This window comes from Dermacentor variabilis, chromosome 4, assembly GCF_050947875.1.
Source record: "Dermacentor variabilis isolate Ectoservices chromosome 4, ASM5094787v1, whole genome shotgun sequence".
NCBI lineage: Eukaryota > Metazoa > Arthropoda > Arachnida > Ixodida > Ixodidae > Dermacentor > Dermacentor variabilis.
In genome coordinates this window covers 13,476,293-13,499,945 of record NC_134571.1, presented here as the reverse complement: position 1 = coordinate 13,499,945, position 23,653 = coordinate 13,476,293, and the positions used below count along the sequence as shown (strand labels likewise).

Here is a 23,653-nt window from a genome sequence, read left to right as displayed (position 1 = left end):
ATAACATTCTAGCTGCTAACTGTGGACTCAGAGTTCACCTCTCCTCGTCCGAGTTTCGCAAATCAATTCTCCTACACGTCTGACACCATGTTGAGTAGGCTCGGACACCAACAACACTTGCAGTGAATACCCTATATTCTCACATTCCTGGTTCTGTGACTCGCAGTGGACGACTACGTGCCTTCGCTTGTCTCCAAGCACGGCCAACCTGCACGTGCAATCTCGGAGGCCGTGCTCCAAGTGGTGTAGCGTGGCTTCTGGGTTAATGGAGCCTCACCGGAAGCTGATTGCGCACTTTGCGAAAGCTATCAATTGCACCACAGGTCGCTCAACGAATATACGTGCAATCGGCGACAAAATTTTTTCGGTACACTGGTTCCACGGCAAGAGTGAACATCACGGCGGGGCAAGTCGGTACGGTTGCATTCTTGAAAAGTGAGCAGTCAAAAAAGGTCGCGTTGTTGAGCTTCAGCGGATCGTCCCATTTGTTGGTGTTGCTCGCTCTTTCATACAATTCCAACCAATCTTCAATGTCTTTCTCATTGGTGCCGCTGATGTCAGGATCTCGCTGACGCTGGGCACCGGCACATACGATGGCTGACGAAACCGGTGGGGATCTCTGGCTGGCGTCGCCAGGCATGACGGATGGCAGAGTGGGGCTGCGTGATTCCAGGGTGGTCGAGAACCGCAGCGGCCTCCACCAACATCTAAATCGAGCGAGGGACACGAGAGCAGCAGGCAGCGTTTCAGTCAGAGCAGCCCAGGCAATCTGGAGCTCGCGCCGAGCATTCCTCTTCACTACAATATACATATATGTGGTGGTGTTTTCTTTCAATAAATCAGTAGCGAGTCTTGTGCTAACCATCTTCTTTTTCGCTCATCTCTGACTGTTCAAGAATGTCAATCCCTGCTTTGGCAAGGCACGGTACACCTCTAATTTAACGGATCATTGTGCAGGCCGCAAAAGCTGTACACTGAAACTTGGAATCCGGAAACAAGAAATATACTTGTGCTCTAACAATCTTCGAACATTACCGGACCTAGAAAGTTCTTTATGGACACCCTGCGTCTGCTGCTATTCGCGTCAACTACCTCCCTGCTTTATCCTTTTTTTCTTTCAGGCTCTCATCCTCCACGCAGCGTAGCTCTCTTCCTACTTCTTGAATATCCCTCGCAGGTGTTGAGCCTTTTCGTAAATCCCTCGCCTCGTAAATCTTTACGGCGAACTACGCATGTCATTGCGCCTTTGCGTGCACGGCAACGCCGCTTCCGGACGTCCCGTTACTGGTGCTTGCTTGACGGCGCCGAGCGGGCACGTGGTCGCTGGTGCTGCTGCGGAAATCCATCAACCTACAGCGCTCCTGGACTGCCCCAGAAAGCAGCGTATATTTTTGGGAACGCTATTGAGCACGACGCCACGGTTGGCCAAAACAGTGGGCACGAGTGTCATGTGCACGTCCTACTGCAGCTCGTGGGTTTTAGTTATCCTACATGGATGGATGGATGGATGGATGGATGGATGGATGGATGGATGGATGGATGGATGGATGGATGGATGGATGGATGGATGGATGGATGGATGGATGGATGGATGGATGGATGGATGGATGGATGGATGGATGGATGGATGGACGGATGAATGTTATGAGCGCCCCCATTGGAACGGGGCGGTGGGTTACCCCACCAAGCTCTTGCTATTATGCTGCCTAATGTGCTACCTAGGTTAAAAAATAAAAAAGAAGACGAAAACAAGAACACGATGAATTCCCATAACCAAATTTTCTGACCCCCTATATTGAACTTTGCTTTTGTACGTTTCCGTTTTTTGTCGTTTCCCTACTTTTCTTCCAGCAATCTTCCAATCGCTTCTTACTAATCTCTATTCGGGACGTGTTTACTTTCCCCCTGCTCGCGTTGAACCCAAGGGCTTCAAGGAGGCCAGTGGTGCCTAAATCGACCGCTGGTCAGATATCTTCACATTCTAATGAAACATGCTCCATCGTTTCCCTAGTTTCACCGCAGCAAGCACATGCTTCTTCTTCGTTCTTACATGTCGCTTTATAGGTGCGTGTTCTAAGGCATCCCGGGGCGCTATAACGTAAACCTATTCCAAACTTTTCTATTCGAATTCTGCGATCAGCGCTTCCCGATTGGTCAAAAACGTTTTTGGACCCCCCCCCCCCCCTTCGCCTGTCTGTCACGCGACATCACGGAAACCGCGATAGCTCCCCATCTGATATGACGTGTGCACACTGATTATGCATGATTTGACCGCACAAAAGAAAAATAGTTATTTCTGATTCGACGCATTTTCGCCATCAGCCCTCGGCTATTGGTCAAAAGTTTTCGGGCTGCAACCACTTCACCTGCCTCTCACGCGACGTCACAAAACCGCAAAAACTCAGCGCGTCAAAGTGACGTGTACGCGTTAAAAATGCATTAATATGCCGAACAAAACTGAATTTTCTTCTGAATAGCCGCAGGCTGCCCCGTTCAAAGGAATAAAAGATGGCTGCCGCCGATCGCTCAGGCACTCGCTACTCGCACCTGCCGAGAGCATGGGTTTATGTATACTTTCCCCCTGCTCTCGTTGAATCGAAGGGCTGCGAGGCCGTGTAACGTTTTCGAGCAATTTCGGCACGTTTACGACCTCGTTCTGCCAACTATTCTTTGCTGAGGATCCGTTCTAGCGTCATTCTTAAGCTTCCGTTGCATGCCGCTGCGATTTTCGACCGGTCAACGAAAGCTAAGTAAGGGAAAGCGGACCAATCGCAGACGCCGGCACCACCCTTTTCATCCGGTTATCAATTTTCAGTGCAGTGGCTGGGCCCCATTGAATTCCTCTCCACTTGAGCGTGTTCATCGCCTCTTGTCAGCCAATTAGATAAGACAAACCGTTCAGTGTGGGCAATGTTATTCGTTTTTCAAGAAAGCGAAAGTGACCTCCTATGAGCGAGGAGAGCGTTTGATTGTTCTGTTCAGACAACCCTGCGGGTCACCGCACGATGCTTGCGTGTGCGGTTACGCAAATCTGACGTCAGGAGATTGGAATAAAAATATATTGGAATAGTTTTACGTTATAGGGTACTGATCCCACTTCGAGAAGTAATCAGCTTCCCTTTGAGTTAAAATAAACTGTTTCTTTCCTGATTTCGTTTTTTCCTCTTAAGTAGCTACTCATGGCAGGTTTCTTTTCCATTGCCGCCACCCATGAGATTATTTCAGGCTCTCTGACTTTCCGCTTGACCTTCTTTGTTGCTGTGTTGCCCACCCTACAGGCCGCATACTTGCTGGTAAGCTTCCTAGTTCTTTTCCTTCTCTCTGAATCAACGTTTTTCCTATACAGATACCTGAACACTCTCCCAGCCCATTTACTTTCTTCCATATTTCTCAGCCGTTCTTCATACTCAATTTTACTGTGAGCATCCCTCACTTCAAAACTTGTCCAGCCCATATCACCCTGCACAGTTTCATTTGTAGTCTTCCCGTGAGCGCCCAGTGCGAGGCGTCCCACTGACCTTTGGTCCCCATCGAATCCTGATTGTACCCCTGATTTCAAGCGAACAACCGCATTTCCAAATGTAAGTTCTGGAACCATTACACCTGTCCACATACGCCGGTGCACCTCGGACCTACTGTATCCCCATAGCGCTCTGTGTTTCATTATGGCCACATTTCTCTTCTCCTTTGCTGTTATTATTTTTTCCTGTGTTTCCATATACCTATTGCCTTCGTTTATTCATATACCAAGGTATTTATATTCTTTTACCCGAGGTATTTCCTGGCCCTGTATCACCACTGTCTGTTCACTGTTTTCATTGAATACCATAACAACTGATTTTCGAACACTAAATTTCAAACCTCTATTCTCGCCTTCCTGTCCACAGATATCAGCCAGACGTTGCCAATCACTTTGCTTGTCAGCTAGCAACACAATGCGGAACTTTCAGCGCCGCCGAGAGGCCTACGCGGCTTATCGCATCATCACCTGGTCGCACATCGCGGAACGCTGGTTATGTCATCAAACTTTACTAGCAGCAAATGTTCTAGCGGCAGGCATTTCTTGCAGATGTCTAATTTAGATTGCTGATAACATTTGTAAGCAACGAATGCCGCACCACCACAGACCGCGTTTTTCTAAGAAACAAGGCCACCGAGAGGCATTTCGGTGACGTCCCCGCAATGATGGTTCGCATGCCTCTTCTTCCCCGGTCGAGCCCGTTCGCTCGCCGCAGACGTCGTTTCCCCGCCTCGAACGCCGCGTTTTACGACCTTGTCTACTGTTTTCAGGCAGAGTAAAACTGGGTTTCGATAAATACGGTTATCCCTCTGTTTGCTTCCTCGACTTCGCGAGGCGTCCTTTGCGTGGTATCTGCTTGGTGCGAGTGTACGTGTGTGTGTGAGTTACTTCGCGTCGCGTATTTACGGTACACGGTGGTATTCGCGGCCGCTTTTGATCAGACCGAGCCTTTCTATCCAAGTGCGCGGTTACCGAACTGAGTCTTCAGTCGGATAGTGCTACACATTGGTCGACAGTCTCATAGCGCCGACGGCTTCGACTTTGGTTGTGCGCGTGCGCGCGTGCACAATAGATATGCTGTAGTATAATAAACATGTACGCAGTCGCATTCATTATGAGCGGCAAAGCGGTGCCCGTGGTTGAACTGGTCACAAGGCTGCCAGTAGTTGGCTATTTCGGAACGCAACCAAGTCGACCGAGTAATCTTATATTTTCTTGCGGTGCTCTCTGCCCCAGTTTCAGCTTTCAACTGCGCTACAGCTGTGCTACGTTTCAGTTTCACCAAGGTTCGACGACACAGTCGAATGCTCGTCGGAAAGCGAAACATCACAAACACGCCCGGAAGCTTACGCAGATCCAAGGTTACGAGACCGGCGAGCCAGTGCTTTGGGGACAGAAGGGGAAAGGAATTTTTTAAAAAAAGAAGCAATGAGGAGACGTCACGTAGGCGAGGCAGACGTCGAAACAAGCAAGGAGGTATGCACGGATAGGTAGAGAAAGTGGAGAGGGAAAACAACGAAAAATATCGGAAGCGAACAACCGCACACGTACGGAAAGAAAGTTGGCGTCCTGTGAACGAGATTGCCCGGCGGCAGCGATCGATTTACAAGCAGACGACAGACGGACGTTTTTGCCACGTCTACACTAGTGGGTGCGGTCCGTGTGCCTCTGCACTGCACTGCTCCGGCGGAGGGCGTCTTTATACGCTAGCTGCCGGCACTGCGCCGCACGCTCTGCGCATTGTGGTCGAAAGATGGACAAGACACTGTGTATAAGAAAGAAAAAGAAAGCATCAACAACCACCGGCGTTCATCCTCAGGACGTCAACGTCGAGAACGCGACGGCATTCTCTTACGTTGAGTTGTGCGTGCGTGCAGCGATATATACAGTATAAAGCGAGCTTACGCATTGTCGTCAGCTCGACGGGCACCCGAGCAGAAGGCAGGAGGGGCACGACTACGTACTTCGGTGGTAACAAGACTGGTGCATGAAGGAAACAGAAATGGCAGGCGGATGCCTACGAGGACCCCGCGCCATCAAAACGGCTCTTTTCTTAGCTCATGCGCCCCAAGAGGGTCAAAAGATTTATGCGTACGCCACTGAGGAGCCGCACTTCTTGTCGCACGCGGTATTTATTTACTTCGGGCTAAGGCTTTTCTTGTTAGTGGCAAATTGGCCAGTACGCTGTAGCTGTGCTGCCTTCGTTCTTGGGCACCGCGTTCCAAGACGTCCACTGTGCATTCGACGCTCGTGAAACGCAATAACGTCTGAGACAATCGCTTTCCGTATGCTGTGACGGAGAAAGAACTTTGACTCGGAACAAGTCAGACGCATTGGCTCTGCACAGAGTCGTTGCTCTATATTATACAATATAAGGGCATATGGCTTAAGATGTTTAAAATAAACTTTCTGTGTATAAATCGCGTACTTCTTATTTTGCTTTCTGGTTTGTGCTTCTGTGATGGATTTTTTTTTATCGATGTGATCGGAAGCCAGACTCACGTCTTGCGGAAAATGGATTTTCGTCTCTTGTTTACCGAATAACGATAGTCAAATGGACAAAGACTGCCAGAAAAAAAAGGCAAAAGAAGGAAATACCTTGGATGTTTTTTTTTTGGTACTTAATTCGCCGATGTTCTGCTACATCTCATTTGCGAAGCCAAAGAATAGGTTTGAAATAAACGTCTAATTGTCTAACGCCTAACGTCTAACGTCTAATGATAGAAGCAACTTACCTGACGCCTTTGCTTCATTTTGCTAGACTTTGACGCTTTTGCTAAATCTTTCAGTAGAGCTGGGACGTATTAGGTTCGTTAAATTAGCCTGAGATGAATGTATGTGCCTGTGTGCAATAATTGTCACGCATTCTCCGCAGCACACAGCTGCCATGTAACAAAGCCACTTTAAATGGAAAGCAGAAATTATTGTTTTCTCAATATGTATAAGAAAAGCGCGAGAGAAAGAAAACAGAGAAAAAACAAACGATGAAAGCGATAAATTATGCCGGAAGGAAAGGGTGACGAGAATGGAAGAAGACAAAAGGGCAAATTCATGACCTACTACAGAAAAGAAAAAAAAAAAGAAAGGAGGGATACGAAGGCGGTCGTTAACAACGGGCATACGCCATGGAGGAACAAAAGAAAAGAAGTAAAGAAAGGGTTAGAATTTTACGAAAATGAGAAATAAAAGGGGATGTTGGAGAGGATGGCGATTCAGACTTGGGTTCGGGGAAAACCCGGCCACGATGGGCAAAGGATGGGAAATGTGCTACAGGCGCTGGGCGCCGGCGGGGCGAACGAAACAACCGCAGCAATAAAGCTTCGCATGCAGGCCTTGATTTGCATTAGCTTTACAGTATCTTTTTTGTTACAGTGTCCTTATATGTCGTACTTACCTCAAGTGGCTCAGACATTAGAGGCCTGTGCGAAAGCGTACGTTACGAGGCTGTTGGTTTGTCGCTTTAGGTTACGTTAGCATGAAAAGAAATGTAGGAATCATTGACGCCGTATGTTAGCGACGGCTACCTTTCTTTCTCTTGGCTAAAATTATAACTCTAAGGAAACTGCGATAAATCTGTATGAATTATTGCATTGCTTAACCAAACAAAGCCCCAAGTATAATTTTTGTTACGCCGACTTTGACGCCCCAGAATGCTGATCTAAACGAGGGAAACCTAACGCAAAACCCATAGTAGCGTTCTTGATACGTTGAAGCGAACTCTCTCAGTTGTGGAGAGCTCAGCAAAATAATTACTAAATAATTAGTTACTACAACACTTATCTTTTTACTCAAGTCACATTACATTGCTTTTTGGTGCTTGCGCTGTGTGGGCTTAATGAGACAAAACAATTTATAGCGATCCAAATGTGGAAGTCTTTCACAAAAAGATGAAGGTCCTTCACATAGAAACAGTAGTCAGAGGTCACTTGTTCTATGATGGTCCCCTCGGTTGGGACGACCCGGTTTGTCATGCAGGGCTCGAGCGCCCACTTCGTAGCGTTTCATTAGAGTTGAAGACGAAGGAAAGGCGAAAGATGGAGCGATAGCTGCTGGAGCGGTGTGTCACGGAGTGCCTAATCCAGCGAAAAATCCTGATGCGATATGTCAATATAATTTTGGCAGGAAAATTGGAGGAGTATGTAGTGCATTGCATGGCGAAAAAGTATGCAGATTCAGCCACGTTTTTCGGCGCGGCGATTACGGGCCTGCCGGGCAAATGGGGAGCAAGACGTGGAAGCTCCGCCCCCGACGTTATCCATGCGACCTCTGCCTCCGAGACAGGCCCACTTCTCATCGTGTCATCTCTGCGATCAGCCCATATACTGCATTGTCTTCAGGACTGGCCCGTTTTACTCGTCAAGAAGCCGAGCGAGCAGATACTCTCGGGACCGAAGGCTTCGCTTCAATAAAGGGATACGTGCGCTTGAAAGCTCCTTGCACTGGGGGTATTTAAGCATCGTTTGTTGCTTCCCGGCGTAATTCCGTAGAGAACAGAGCCGGCGCATCTGCGGGGGTTGTATACGCGGAGCTAAAGTGACTCATGCTGTCCAGTCTAAGAGCTATGTCAGCAAGACAGCAGCGGCAGCAGCCACGGTCAGCTATCAAGTACGGGAAGGTTTGCAGGAAAGTGGGTATACGTTGCATCCCTCTCAATTGTTGATTATCTTGTTATCGATGAACATCTCATGGAGTCGTTACCACCTAGATGCGGCCAGACAGCGCAATAACACTCCCCTTGAGATCAGCCAACTCTACCCGCATGTGCGGTAATGAGTACGCATAAGAGAGTTACCTCAAGGCAACACTATATATAGAGGCTTCTGAGACTCAGCATCCATGTTACATTTTTTCAAAGAAGCCCACAGAGGAGCGTACCACGAAGGCCGGTTTAAAAGTATATTTATGAACCTTTTTGCAAGGTCAACGTGTAGATTAAAAATGAGAAAGCTTTTTGATCACAGTTGCACCATAGAACTGCACGACTATCTATTAAAAAACCGCTATATATGGTTCCGCGCCTGCGATAGTTATGGAGGAATAAATAATTGGGGAAATGAGCATCACGTGACACGAATGAAGCCAAACGTATCGGCCCAACTAGCGATCGTTACGCCAGAGCCCACGGTAGGTTTTAGTTCTCCCGCTCTGCAGGCAGAGTTACGGCAGCGCCGCCCGAACAAGTGCGCATCGATTAAAAACTACCGGCAACCAAACATTCCCTGCCAACACGCCGTGTCTCCGAGGCCACGTGTCGGGACGATACCACGAGGGAATTAACGCGAAGGGAATCACTTCACGGGCAGCGCGTCGTGCTCCCGCGTAGTTTATTTCCTTCCTCCATGCCGGCACCAGCGGCGAGCGCTCGGCCCCAAGCAACTTCCGGTCACGTGCCTTATCCCTTTACTACTCCGGCACAAAACGGCGCATAGAAGTCTTCCTATATATTTAAAGTCTCATTTTACGTTTTCAGGAAAAAGAAAGGCGCATAGTGCCTGAACATTTATACTTACAATTTTTTTTCGTATAACTTACGGCCAACTATACTTTCAAAATTGTGGTTTATGTACAGGAGAAAAGTGAAAAAAATCTGCAGGCTTCTGCTTTACCGCACTCCAGCTCCTCGCGCTCGTCTTTCTTGCCCGCTAAGTGTCGCAGGTAACGTTAGTGAGCGAAACCGCGGAAACCATTCAGGGCCTATGTTTGTAAGCAAAGAAAGGATCTACAGAGCGGCTGGACCCGACTCGCATATGGACAAGTGAAGAGAGCACACGCGGAAGACAGAATGGGCGCGACCTGCGTGGCGTGCTCTCGGGGCTCTCGTTGCGCGGCTTCGCCGCCCGAAGGTTCTTCGTTTTTACAATAAGCAAAAAGGCTCGGGAAGAAGGAGCGGAATACTTTAACGATTCAATTATTATTATTAATATTTTACTTTTCCTTACTTTGCCAGTGATCCAAGTGGCCAAATCGCCTATATGGGGTCTCAATGGCTGCGGCGTTACTGTTACGTACGAGGTTGCGGGTTCGATCCTCAGATCGCGATGGCCAGTCATTTCGATGGCGGCGAAATACACACGCGCTACTGTATACCTAGACGTAGTTGCACGTTATACCACAGTAGAGCCCAGCGTTGTTTTGTGAGCTTAAATCCAGCGCATCAATCAATCCGTGCGGTTTTCCGGCTATGCTAACACCAGGGTATGCCGGTGGACGATAAGAGATGAATAGAATCGAACGAAAATGGTCCTTACATTATTTATCGGCGTATATATATATATATATATATATATATATATATATATATATATATTCCTCGAATTCGAATGAGAAGGTATGTACTCCCACCGCGCGTTTATTCCATCTCATCTAGGCACGCAGAACACAGAAATAAACTTTTTTAAAAACGTGTTTTCGTTCGTACTTAAAAAGGGGGGGGGGGGGCGAAAACTGGACAGGTGAGGAAATCGATATTATAAAAGCATGGAAGTCCTCGTGGCGGCTTGAAACCGTGGTCTTTGAGTGGAGCATGCAAGGAATAGTGCAACCGATTAGACGAGTGCAGGCGTCAGCACAGTCGCATTTCCGCAACTTTTGGCGCATGTTATAATGATCACTTCTTATTTTGCATGAGTTGCCACGTTTCCCGATGACAGAATGAGATGAAATAAAAGCATGCAGACTTCGTCTGATGCCAACAGTGCGCGAATGATTCGCAAGATTCGTTGTCCATTAGCCATCGCCCATAGTCGACTGTTTGGTCAGTTCGTAGGCCAACAGTCCTGAATGACCTTTTATGCAGGTGCCATGTTTTGGTGCTGCTTTCGGAACAATGAGCGCTGAAAGATTTCTCGCAAATCTCACATTACGAAAATTTGCTAAGGACCCTGGGTGAAACGTTTTTTTTTCTCCCTTATCATATTAACTGTTCTTTCTGTTATACATGGGTTGCTGTATATATATATATATATTGAGATAAAGTGTAGTTCGACTACTTCATTTCTTTATGCTAAACAGCAATAAGTGAATAAGTAAGTAAATAAATTCAAATTTATTTATTTAATTATTTATTTATTTACTTACTTACTTTACTTACTTACTTTACTTACTTACTTACTTACTTACTTACTCACTCACTCACTCACTCACTCACTCACTCACTCATTCACTCACTCACTCACTCACTCGCTCACTCACTCACTCACTCACTTACTCACTCACTCACTCACTCACTCACTCACTCACTCACTCACTTACTTACTTACTCAGTCACTCACTCACTCACTCACTCACTAACTCACTAACTCACTTACTTACTTACTTACTTACTTACTTACTTACTCACTTACTCACTTACTTACTTACTTACTTACTTACTCACTTACTTACTTACTTACTTACTTACTTACTTACTTACTTACTTACTTACTTACTAACTTACTTACTTACTTACTTACTTACTTACTTACTTACTTACTTACTTACTTACTTACTTACTTACTTACTTACTTATTTCAGTTGCACTCAGAGCCCAGGAATATCAATGAGGGAAACACGTATAGTGTAAGTAAATATGTGAAATACAAGATAAATAAATACAAAAATGAATTAGTACCATAGCTTGATTATTATTATTATTATTATTATTATTATTATTATTATTATTATTATTATTATTATTATTATTATTATTATTATTATTATTATTATTATTATTATTATTATTATTATTTGTTTTGAACACATATACACAATTAATAGGAAAGGGAAAGCGAGGAGCAGGCTGACAACTGCCACCGGAAGGGGCACGACGCGTGCCTACTCTTCAGAAGGGAGGTGACAGCAACACAGAAATGGCAGATACGAAGGAGGGGAGGGAAGAGAAAAGGAAGAGCAACAGGAGAAATCTAAAGGCTAAAGTAGAACACAGTACAGATCACACACAGTAGGGCCGGTCACTGAAGGTCACACTACTACAGAAAGTTGAATAGAATAGTTTCGACGCTACAAACGTAAACCTAAGTTAGTTAACTCTAGAAAAGTACTTACAACACATAATATGAAATACAGACGATTAAAAAATAAAAAATAAACTAATAATGACTGCACTGTCGCAAGGGAAAGTTCACTTGACACTCTGTTGGACGCCAACCGAATAATATACCATACAATTCGTATATAGTCCTCATCCGTTGGTAAAGGTAGTACATCACGCGCTAAAATCATCATCTGTATTTAAGTAGACGGCATCTGCAGGTGACACCAGTCCTCTCTGACCTGATCATCACAAGTCGATATTTACGTGCCCTGCAGCAGGCCTATATCCGAGCGACGTGCAATTACTCTTGCCTTGCGCTAGGTGATTCCATGCAAACTATGCCTGCACGTTTCCCGATTTCATCACATTACCCAGTTCTCTGGCGCCATCGAATGCCCCTCCCTTCCTTTGGCTGTAACTGCTGTAACTTTGGCTGTATTCTGTAACTCTAATATAATTGCAGTTAAGTGGAAAGCTGGGTGAGTTGCAATTGATGCATTCTTTGAATCAGCGCGGAAAACGACGAAAACAGAAAACGGGAAGGACGCGGGATGTGTGCTCCAATAGAACGCCGGCTATCTGCCCTACACATTACATGGCCTTCCCAGCTCCGTTTGTGCCTCTTAATGCAAACTACAACATTGGCTCTACCCTCGTTTGCTCTCTGTTCCACGCTGCTCTCTTCCTGTCTCTTAATGTTACGCCTAACATTTTTGTTGCACCGCTCTTTGCGCGGTTCGTAACTTGTTCTCGAGCTTCTTTGTTAACCTACAAATTTGTGCCCCATATATTAGCGCCACAGAATTCAATGATCCTAAACTTTTCTTTTCAAGGACAGTGGTAAGCTCGCAGTCAGGATTTGGTGATTCCTGCCGAATGCACTCGAACCCATTTTCATTCTTATGTAAATTTCCTTCTCATTACCAGGGTCCCCTGTGAGTAATTGACCTAGATAAACGCACTCTTTCACAGATTCTACAAGCTGATTGCCAATCATAAGTTTTTGTTCCCTTACCAGGCAGTTGAACGTTACCTTTGTCTTCTGCATAATAATCCTCAAACCTACTCTTACACTTTCTATGTTAAGGTTCTCAATGATTTGTTGTAAATCGTCCCCAGTGTTTGCAGATGAGAATGTTATCTGCAAACCGAAGGTTGCCGAGATAGTCGCCGTTGATCCTCACTCCTAACCCTTCCCAGTTTAATAGCTTGAATACTTCTTCTAAGCATGCAGTGAATAGCATTGGAGAGATTTTGCTCTGTTGCCCGACCGCTTTCTTAATCGGTATCTTCACGCTTATTTTTCCTTGCGTAGAATTAAGGCAGCTGTGGAGTCTACAGATATTTGCTAAGATATGCACGTAAGGTCACTGTACTTCTTCATTACGCAGTGGCTCCATGACTGCTTGTATATCTACTGAATCAAATGCTATTTCTTAATATATGAATGCCATGTGGAGAGGTTGGCTGTACTCCGCAGATTTATCAATTACCTGTTTGGTGAATGGACGTGATCCATTGTAGGACACCCCTTCCTGAAGCCGGCCAGTTAGCTTGGTTGATTGAAGCGTTGACACGACATCCGTGCTCGAAACGACGATCGTAAAAGAAACAACGATAAAAGAAAGTACAGCGATATCGTTTCTAAGGTTCACAAATAAAACAAATGTTTCCGGGAGCTCGCGAAAGACTACATGGTGCAGGCTCAAATGAGGTGTCTCTCGAGTTTCGCATTCATGAAATGTCTAGCCCGAGCAGCGTTTCGACAAGCAGTCGGGGTGGCACGACCACCCTGCCCCTGCTGTGTACGCACCTGTGCTGGCCACTGTGCTGCAGCGTCGCGAAGGCCTCGCCGCAAACGGCGACGGTGCAGCGCGGTGCGCTGCTGCTGGCGGCGGCCAGCGGCCCCAGCAGGGCGCAGTAGGCAGCGGCCATCGCGCGCCCTGCTTCTCGTCCCTGGTCGGTCGCGTCTCGGCCGCTGCACGGCGACAATGCCGGTCCGGCACCGGCGGAAGCCCCCATAAATACCCGTGCCGCCAGACCGGGAGCGCCTACGCCAAAGGGAGCGGATATCGTTCCATGCGCACATCCGAGGCCACCGCGTCGCCGACTTGTATACGACTTGCGCGTAGACTGCACCGGGTTATTACGCACCGCTTCTGCCGGCCCGGGGTTCGAGACCGTGCAACACAAGAGCCCGGGCTCGACTGCTGCGGCTTCGCTTTAAGCTCAGCAGAGAGAGAAGCTGCGCGACTTATTGAGAGCAATGGACAATCGCGGCGTGTCCCTCCGCACTATATGCTTGGACCGTGGCCTATCTCATCTCCTGAAAAGAGGGTTGTTTAATTTTTGTAGTAAATGAATCCTTTTGGCCAGCTCTGACATGTGCACAAGACATTAACCTATACTCTACGTTTATTTATTTATTTATTTATTTATTTACATTCCCCCAACCTGAGGTCAGCCGTGCCGCTACCTAATGTGTACGCGTTCGGTGTTCCGCTGAATAAGGCAATATTGCGTATCATCCGGCTTGTGCGTGATCGTCTTTCATAGCTCTTTGTCTAGTTGAAAGTAAGCAGCGCAACTTGCCTCCCGCGATATCGTGGTTGTCTGCACCGGTGTTCGGAAGATAGCGGTTCGCATAAGCTACAGTAGCTCGTAAAAACATCTGCCGGTGGATAGCGATAGTGACTACCTAATTTATGAGCTGAAGGGTATTTATTTTTTTGCGAATTTTGCTCTAAGTGCGGCGCTCCTCACGACCTCATTAATGTTCTTTGTCAGTATGTCTGTCTGTTTTACGTCCGTGGTTAGTATCTCGAAATAACCTTTGTAAGCCAGAACAGTTCGCTATAACAGGTGCTGCCCGATCGTAATTAGGTGCCGCCTTATCGTACCAGTAAAGGCGGGCAGCCGATAAGTAGTACTTATGAACTCACAGTCTTGTGAATTCTGTCTCTAATTCCAAGACGATCACTACATCACGCTTTGTAATGTTTGCGTACATGTTCTTGTGCAAATGTTTAATTTTGCCTCTTCTGATTCTATTAAATTACGTGCCAAAAAAAGTGTAGTCAGTTATTTTTTTTTAATTGTGTGGATCACTAAATGACATGCCAACCTGTGTCCACTTTTTTGACAGCATATTTATTGTTCTACCAGTAGTACTCGATAAAATCTATAAAATAAAAGGAAATGTCTAGTTTAAATGTCCTTAAAGGCGATGTTTGTTTGCTCCGAGGCCGAGATGCGCAAGATGAGCAAGAAGCGCTTTCGTATCGTCATTTCGATAAGTTAGATTTAGATTTAGTAGAAGGACCAAGTGGAGAGGTTATAAGCATGTGCTTTCTGTTACTACATTTCACTTCCACATGAGCGAAATAAAAAAAAAATATGGGGTTTTACGTGCCAAAACCACTTTCTGATTATCAGATACGCCGTAGCAGAGGAGTCCAGACATTTGGACCACCCGGGGTTCTTTAACGTGCACCTAAATCTAAGTGCACGGGTGCTCTCGCATTTCGCCCCGGCCGAAATGCGGCCGCTGTGGCCGGAATTCGATCCCGCGACCTCGTGTTCAGCAGCCCAACACGATAGCCACTAAGCAACCACGGCGGGTCATGAGCGAAATCGTCATAATTACTGAGAATTACTAAAAAGAAAAAGAAAGAAAGGAAGGAAACTGGTGGATAACAGAAAAAATAAAATATAATAATTAAATGGTGGATGACCTAATGTTACGCTTAGTTAAGCGCGAGACTGAAATAAAATAAATGAAACAAAGTTCGAACGGACGCAACCTGTCGGTTCCTTTAGGCTATGTATCGCGCAACAAACAAACACCAAAAAATTCGCGCAGCCCAAAATTCCCTCTTTGGAGTGCCTGAAGAAAGACGCGCTCCAAGAATAGTCCCTGAAGAGGGGCGGGACTCCCCGTTGTTCTAAATTTTGGTTAAAGGTTTGGTCATGTTGCAGCCACAGGGTGGCTGTTGCATCTGTCATGCCTGACGAAAAGACCACCGCACATTGGCAGATAAAATCATCTCTCTGTGCATCCTGACGCATTGCCTTGTTCAGGATTTAATTGGCCAACAAGCAGCTCTTCAAGGTTTGGTCAACAATTTGCAAGGGGGGAAGAAGGGTGGAAGGGGAGGGGGCGGTTCGCTGGATAAAAAGAGATTGGTAATGGAGCTCTAAAGTGGCAAGAAAGCGTTGCTACGAGAAAGGATAGAAACCAGCACGCTGACGTTTAACTCTCCGGGCGATCTTTTACGCTTCATATTGCACTGGCTTTTTCGTCACGAACCAACTGGATCATCAGTCGATCCTTGAACTATACAGTGTCGCGCCTCTACACTCAGCGATGAGGCGCCTGTTTAAATGAAAACTAAAAAAGAAAGATCTTTTCAAACCAACACAGAAAAATGAAAAACGTACAAGCGCTAGAAGTACGTGATTTATATAAGTGTCTTAGGGGGGGGGGGATCCGCATGAGCTTCCTTTTTTTTTTCCACATGAGAAAAAAGCTCATGCGCAGAAAAAACGTCGAACTGAACACGCTTTCAAAAATCCTTAGCCCGGAGGCCACTTGGCGGCAGGTCACAGCGGAAGCGGTGGTTCGTCGGGAGTTTTCGACATGCTCGGATGCCCAGTGAGCTGGCGCCTTTATGTGCCCAAACGATGGTGAGCTTGCAAGCCACGTCGACGACTACTGCGGATTGGAAGTGGACTCAACCTCTGGTAACGAATGTGTGATGTCAGTGACCAACGCAGAGTTAGAGATCCGCGGCGGCAAACGCAGGCTTGGCAGGGGGTTTGCGGCGGAACTCTCTATCGGAGGGCTGCAGGGCACACCTGCCGCAGCATCGAAGCGGTAACTCTCAGGAGCTACTTGATGCCTTCGTAGTTGTCTCATGCCTTGGCGACACCGCAAAGTCGTTTTGCTTCAACCAGCCATCTTTTTCGGTCTGACCAAGCATGACGATCACCCAAGGCACTGATAGCATAAACCCAAAGGATGGCGTCGTCTTTAAAGCAGTAAAACGCCGGTACTTCCACGAAAGCCGGCTGCTGGAAGTCGCGGCGCCTCATCTCCGCGAGGCTTCCTGTCGAGTTGCTCGAGGAAACAGGGACAGTGTCCACGGACAGTGCGGTAGCCGTGGTAGTCACGACAGCTCGTTACGGTACCGCTCGGGAAGCATAGACGGCATACCTTGGTGGCTTGGAGGTCGAAAAGGCCCGGGAGGATATCCTCGTCAAGGGAAGTGTGGACGGCGTTCCCAGACAGGACGGGTCCAAGACGGAGGAGCCGAATAGCTGTCTCAGTGCGATGTAGAAGTACGGCGCAACCGCTCACGGATGCGAAGGCGCTCGCCATAACCTGGAGCTGTTGTGTCATGACGGCGATGGCTTGAAAGGGATAACCGGTATGGTCCTGTCCTAGATCCGCTGAGGAGGCTTGGGCGCCGTCCCCGGACGGTGTGGTGGCCACTTGTGACGGTGCTAGAGGAGCGGGATCATAGCGTATATATACGGCATTCCACGAGCACCATGAGCACGCACTTAAGGCTAGAACGCCGTAAGGCAGTTTCGTTGTATACTGCAACATTCTAAAGGAGATAAGCACACAAAAGGCCGTCCCCGCGATCGCCTGATGGCGATTGGTGGTGACGATGACGACCCTAAAAATGGCTCGATTGGCCAAGAATTGGGCAACTGAGCATTTACAAAATATTTCAAGAGACTACAAGTAATGTGCAATCAAGCAATCGTAACATACAGATTAGTACATTTTTCTAAACGGTACAATTTATAAAAATAATGCTATGATTTCATACGCAGATATCACTAAGAGAATCCTGCTTTACTCTGCCTTGTCCTCTTCTCGCACCCGCAGTCTGAGCGCGCGAGCCCAAGTGCATCTTTGTCTTCAACGCTAGTAAGCACCGGTACTATCGGAGTCCGCATATAGACGTCGGCAATACACGCCATCATTTCACGGGGTATGTACGTTTGTTATGGGCCTATACAGTTACTTGAAAAGGTGCCAAATTTGTGTGTGGGGGCACATACCCAGTGGGCCGTGTTGTCTGCTCAGCAACGTAGCAGCCAGCACATAGCTAGCGGAGACCATATAATACGGGAGTGTGCTGGCTCCCCAGGGGCCAAGGAAAACATTGACAGTAGCGAAGCCTGAGAGGCCTTGCTCCAGAGCGAGGCTGAAGACGACCAGCGTCGAGCAATCCGCCTGGCCGTTGAGGCCGTGAAGACTCACCGTCCTCAACGCGCGGGGACTGCTACGTCCCCCCCCCCCCCCCACACCTACGTGTAGGTTAAGAGGCGGGCACCCCAGCTCGGTGGAATATTAAAGTTTTCAATCAATCAATCAAGAGCTAGCGGACAACATGGGTCGCCCACCGGCAGCAGGCTGACACCCGCTACATCCCCGAGCCATTCCACCCGAGTGTTCCAGACACAAGGTAACGTTCAGTAGATTATCGTGAGTACATGTGTTTACCGAGTACAGCCATACGCGACATGCCGCCCTAGCGATAACTGTGGACGGTTGGAATGCAACCGTCCACATTTGGAGTGCAACGGTCCCTCCCTGCAACCACATTTGCGGCAGTGCAGACATAGTCAGCGCTATAAAATCCAGAAATCACATCTTAGACAGTCTGTCACTTCACAACACAACAGTACAACAGCCGGCTGATGTACACGATTTTGATGTCTTCTAAGATTCTTAAGGCAGTCAGAAGAAAAAAACTCACTCGAAAGAAGTGTTGGCTTTCACATAGTAGAGGACGCTCGCACAACGTATGCCTTGTTCTTGTACTTATTCCTTAGTGAACTCGCGCTACCCACTCTGGGGGATCGGCCATGAATCTGGCGGTTTTACAGACTGTTATTACCAATTTTTTTAGGAAGTTAAGGGGAAATTAAATAAGTATCTTGTAAATGTGAATTAGAATGTCTGCTGTTACAGATATGAACGATCCAATATCTATATATATTACCGTAAAAATTATTCGAGTTCAAGAAGTAAAAAGAACAATTTTAGCTCTCAGTTATTTTTGTATCGCGCAGAAAGTTGCAGAAGGCTTCACAAACGTTCCTGTGTCTATAACCCAGTGCGGTATCCTCAAAGGAAATAATTACCGGAAGAGTCAAATTCAAGCCAAGGTTCTGGAAGGGTTCTTCCAAAAATCGTTTCCCTCGAATAATGAATAACATTACAGGCTCGATCGCCGGGTGTGTACCCTCCACCGCACCCAAAACAAGGCAAAGAAGAAAGTGTGATCCTCGGACGCCTACAAGGTAACGCGTACACTCAGGTAACGATAACGCACCGTCTCTTCCCGACGCTTCACGGCTGCCTCTGCCCGCTCTGCAACGTACGCGACACCCTGGCGCACTGGCTCATGGAATGCTCGTGGCATGAAGGCAGCGAAATGCAACCGGAAACGGACGCGAACTGAGCACCACAAGCAAAACGAAGACCATCTATAGTCGAAACGCGGGAGGCCAAGCTCGCCCTCGGGGACATGGAAGACCAACGACAACTCGTCGCCAGGGCCAAGAGGGCAGTCAAAGCCAGAGGGTTCCTGGTCTAAGGAGCCTTCCCACCTCAGGGTGATGCCGGCCCTCGCTCGGGACAGTGTTTCGATCAATAAACGTTCCTTTCTCTCTCCCTCTCTCTCAATAACGAGCCGGCGACATGTTAAAAAGAAGTGTTGGAAAGATTCTCTCTCATTGCATAAAGAACACAGAGTTGATATAGCCAGACGAGACCTGTGGAGGTAAAAAATCAATGGCGGGACTCGGCACCGTAGTCTCGTAATCGTTACCTTAATTTTTCTAACGGGGCATTTTTAATTGTTGTCGTTGATGACGAAAGTTGCGCGAAATGAATTGGGCTTCATCTCTGCCCGAGCAGAGAGCACTCGGAGCGGCGTGTGCGAGTGCGCGCTGACGGCCCCGTTGCGGCAGGCAGCGGCAAAATACTTGCTTCGTGGAACGCCTTTTTTTTCCCTTATGACGTTGTTTTCCCCGGAGGGCCCGCGGCATTCAGGAAGAGAGCGCAACGCCTGCTGATAGCCTTCCTGCGAGACACGGGGCTCATCGACACCTGGTGACACATCCCTGATCTCAACTTGAAGGAGGATCAGGCGGAACAATTGCCGGCTATGTATGCCAGGCTAACCCCGCCTGCTTCAACATCACCACCACCACCACCACCACCACCCCTTTTTTTTCCCCTTCTGCTGTGACTAAACGTCTACCAATTCGGCACCATCGTTGTACATGTAGATCCATCATTGCGACGATCTTTAAGATTCGTCGTCGTCGTCGACAACAACAATAGAAGGAAATGAAGAATAAATAAATAAATAAATAAATAAATAAATAAATAAATAAAAGAGAAAATATAATTAATGGACGTCGAAACGTCAGGGATTCAAAGTGTTACACATAATATCAGACCAAACCATTCCCCGTTCTAGTCACCTTTTGTCCTTTAGAAAAATCAGACTTACTAAAAGAACATTCAATATATCTTAATACCGCACAGCTTTTAACGATGTTTTGTGCAGGCATGACAGACATGCACGTGCGTGGGCCGTGCTTGTATTTGTCTCAAATGTTTGTTTGTTTGTTTGTTTGTTTGCCTGCCTCCAAAAGTACATCATGCCCACTGCGGTGCTTGGCCAAGAATCGGGTGAGTTAAGAAAATGATTAGTCGAGTCTAAAAAGAACCACTGTTCATAAACTTTGAATACATAAAAAGAATTAAGTCGGGTAGAAATTTAAATAATTTAGCAAGGTCTTGACTTCATGTCCTCCCCTTTGTTTATTATTATTTATTGTCACGTTCTGATTGCGCACGTTCGGCAGGACAACCTTCCTCCTCTCTACGGTTCTGCTACGCAGCAGTTCTTAAAGCTGACGGATGATGAGAACCCCGAGAAGAGGAACAATGCCTCGCCGTAATGCCGCGCTGCTATCACAATCACACGTGTCCAGGGACCGAATCACATCCCTCTAGGTTTAGCCCCCTGTCTCTCTCTCTCACCGTGCATCAATAGCCGCAAGTTCAAGACGGCTGCAATCCAACATCGGGCATTTGCGAGGTGGCCTTGCGCATATTTCTTCTATGACACTGAGTGTAGAAACAGCAGAACTGCTAACGAAGTGTAGGACTACCCAACGACGCCGCTCTTGTCGCCTCTGTTGCCAACGGGGGTCCGAAGATGTTCGCTCACCGTGGAAGGGGAGGGAACGTGGGGCTGGGCCTGACATACAGGACGTTTTAAACACGTTTATATTTACATTTTGTACAATAGTGATGATGAATGCGGAAGGTGAGATGATCACGTTCAAGTTCCAGCTGCCGATCACCCAAGCGTCCGTCTCCTCTTTTGACCCCTCTGCCATCCTGTTGGTCCCGTCGCCTTCTCCCAATCCGGCGCCAAGAGATGGATGACATCATCCCCCACCAATCCGGGGCTTGGTAGTCCTTTTCCTCCGAGGATAGCTTGGGCCAAAACACACGCACATCACAGTGAACGAACAGGGAAAAAAAGGAAGCACAATGACCTCGTCTCCGACGTGGGCGTGCCAGTTTGGGCTGAGGTGAAGTGAAGAAATGTCCCCTTGCAATTGCCCAAACCCATCCCGACGGTGTCCAACTGTTTGGCTGTCACTAATCATCGCAGTTGGAGATGGCTCTGCCGAGGTCGTCGGCTCGTTCATCACCGAAGCGTTCCCCGTGAGCGACTGGTTTCGTGGGGTAAGCGCTCGATCACAACCACCTCTGTGAGCGGTGCAGCTGTGAAACTCGCTTCAAACTAGCAACCAACTAGATCAGTTGAACACCATTACTTCTCTTATACTTTTCGTGCAACTTCCAGGAAGCACAACAACGCAGCAAAGCTCCATAAACACGAATATAGTATCCATACATAAATACCACATTTCCCGAGAAGCGGTCGAGGCATATATTGCATTTGCAAAGAATAGGAAAACTGTGTTAGCCGAAGTTCAATTTGATTGCACTACAAATAAATGCTGTTTCTGTCAGATGTTCTCATAATTTTAAATAAATGAAATGGCTGCGGCTACTCATGTCACGTGTATAATATTTTCTCTCACTCATATATGCGTGCATGCGTCAATAAACCCTTCAGTTGCTAGTTGAGCGCTGGTGGCATGCGTCGTCATTTCTGTATGTCCGGGTTTTTATTTCCTCTTTTTCTTTTTTTATTACCACTGTTTTATATCAAATATGAAGCATAATAAAAAAATTGGCAGACATCACTGTAGCTGACGTTTACGTTATGCGAATCATTCGTGATTTATAGAGAACAGTTGTACGAATAATGTAACTGTCGTTTAGGGAACGGCTATGTAGAGATTATAGTCTGTAGTGTTTATAGCGCGTACTTAATGTTTATAATAAGCAGGACAGGATGATGTTTGTAACGACAAGATACTGAAAGCAATGTGAAACCCAGTGGCGCATATACCCTACGACACATACCTACTTGCACATATGGCACATGACTGCGCATCAATCACGGGGATCGGCTCACGAAAGCTGCGAGGCTCACCCGTGAATGCTTGGCACGGAAATCTGCGCAGGCATTGTTCAGGCATCACCGCTCGTGGTTCGTGTGGAATACTGCAGGACCAAAAATTACCTGCGAGAAGGCCAAGAAGGCGACAACCGCGTGGGACGTATTTCAATTGTATTACATGGGAAAGGGATTACACTGTACGCGATAACGTAAATGTAAGTGGAAGGGTGGTGACACATCAGGACTTAATCGCGGAATCGTAACTTCTAAACGGTAGTAACAATAAATTCGTTTCAGCCTCAACTATCTTTCTTGACTTTATTTCTCGTAAAAGTACACTGTTCAAATTATTATTAGGAAGGTGGGGTAATAGCTGTAGATTAAGTAGCTTGATAACTGATTGCTCGACAGTAATCAACGCAGCAGTTCATTGAAGCACATGTGTCATGCTTAACAAGTCACGTGAGCAGGAATAGAAACATATGAACAGGTAAGAATAAACAGTAAGAAATGCCTAAACACCGATTTAGCAGGTGTCGAAGTTTCGATGTCTGCGCATTGTGTAGCACATGCCTGAAAATCTCCCTGTGTTCTTCTGCCCTTTGAATCATTAAATACATTGGCGCTTCGTGTGTCTGTCTTTCGTGCGTATCTCTTTGCGCCCAACAATAATGCGCAGCAGACCGCACGATCTTGTCCAGCAAGGAGTCCTTCCGCGGGGGCTCTCTTCCGACGAGCCGGAAGGTTGAAAACAGCGCGCCGTCCGTTCCGTGTGCGTTGAGGGGGCCTGCAGTCGTGCGGTGTCGCGTCGCGTATCGGGCGCCGCCGGCAGCACCGCGAGCTGACCAGAGCCGATCGGGGGGGTGGGGGGGGGGGGGAGTGGCGCAACGGGGGGCTCGTCGCGTCGCCGGCCACTCGAGCCCTCGCATGCACCGGCTACACGACCCCTCGGCTTGTTTATACACGCGGTCAGGGGGCGGCCGATCACGTGACTCTTCCTGGCGCGCATTCCATCGCGCGCTCACTCTTGAGAGAAAGAAGATGAAGCGAGCGGGGGAGACGTAACCGCGCGGCTTCACGTCTGCCGACAGCGTTCGCAACTCTTTTTTCGCTAGTAGTGTGCAGTGCTAAGGAAGATAGAGCAGACGTCACATGATCAGTGGCGCGTCATTCGCGGGGGTCCCCGCTTTTAAGAACCAGCAATGATTGGCCGGTGCACGGACGTGATCCCATCAAAGCAGACAACGATATATCCGATATAACGATAGATTTAGGCCATATATAGGCGATATGTATAAACTATCTGTAATATTTTGTAGTGTACTCTGAATTCCTATAGTTTCTTCACTCAAGCCTGTACGGGACGTATAGACATTATATAAGCAAAAGTTGGTTGACGAAGTAAGACCACACGTCAGTTGATGGCCCACAGAGAGGTAGGACCCTCTAGACTTCAAGCACGAGAAGCGGTCTCTGGACTTACGGCCTTTGCAGGGTTGCTGTTAATAAACTGGGTAT

General features: G+C 47.3%; 1 protein-coding gene across 1 annotated transcript in view; it reads right to left on the bottom strand.

The window, feature by feature from the left end:
* Nucleotides 1–13,575, bottom strand: part of LOC142578681 (uncharacterized) — a 90,470-nt gene extending 76,895 nt beyond the window's left edge. The window contains exon 1 of the mRNA XM_075688153.1: nucleotides 13,366–13,575. Coding sequence (XP_075544268.1) covers nucleotides 13,366–13,574 — 209 coding nt within the window. The 5' untranslated portion in view covers nucleotide 13,575. The remainder of the gene's footprint in view (nucleotides 1–13,365) is intronic.
* Between the last annotated feature and the right edge of the window lie 10,078 nt (nucleotides 13,576–23,653).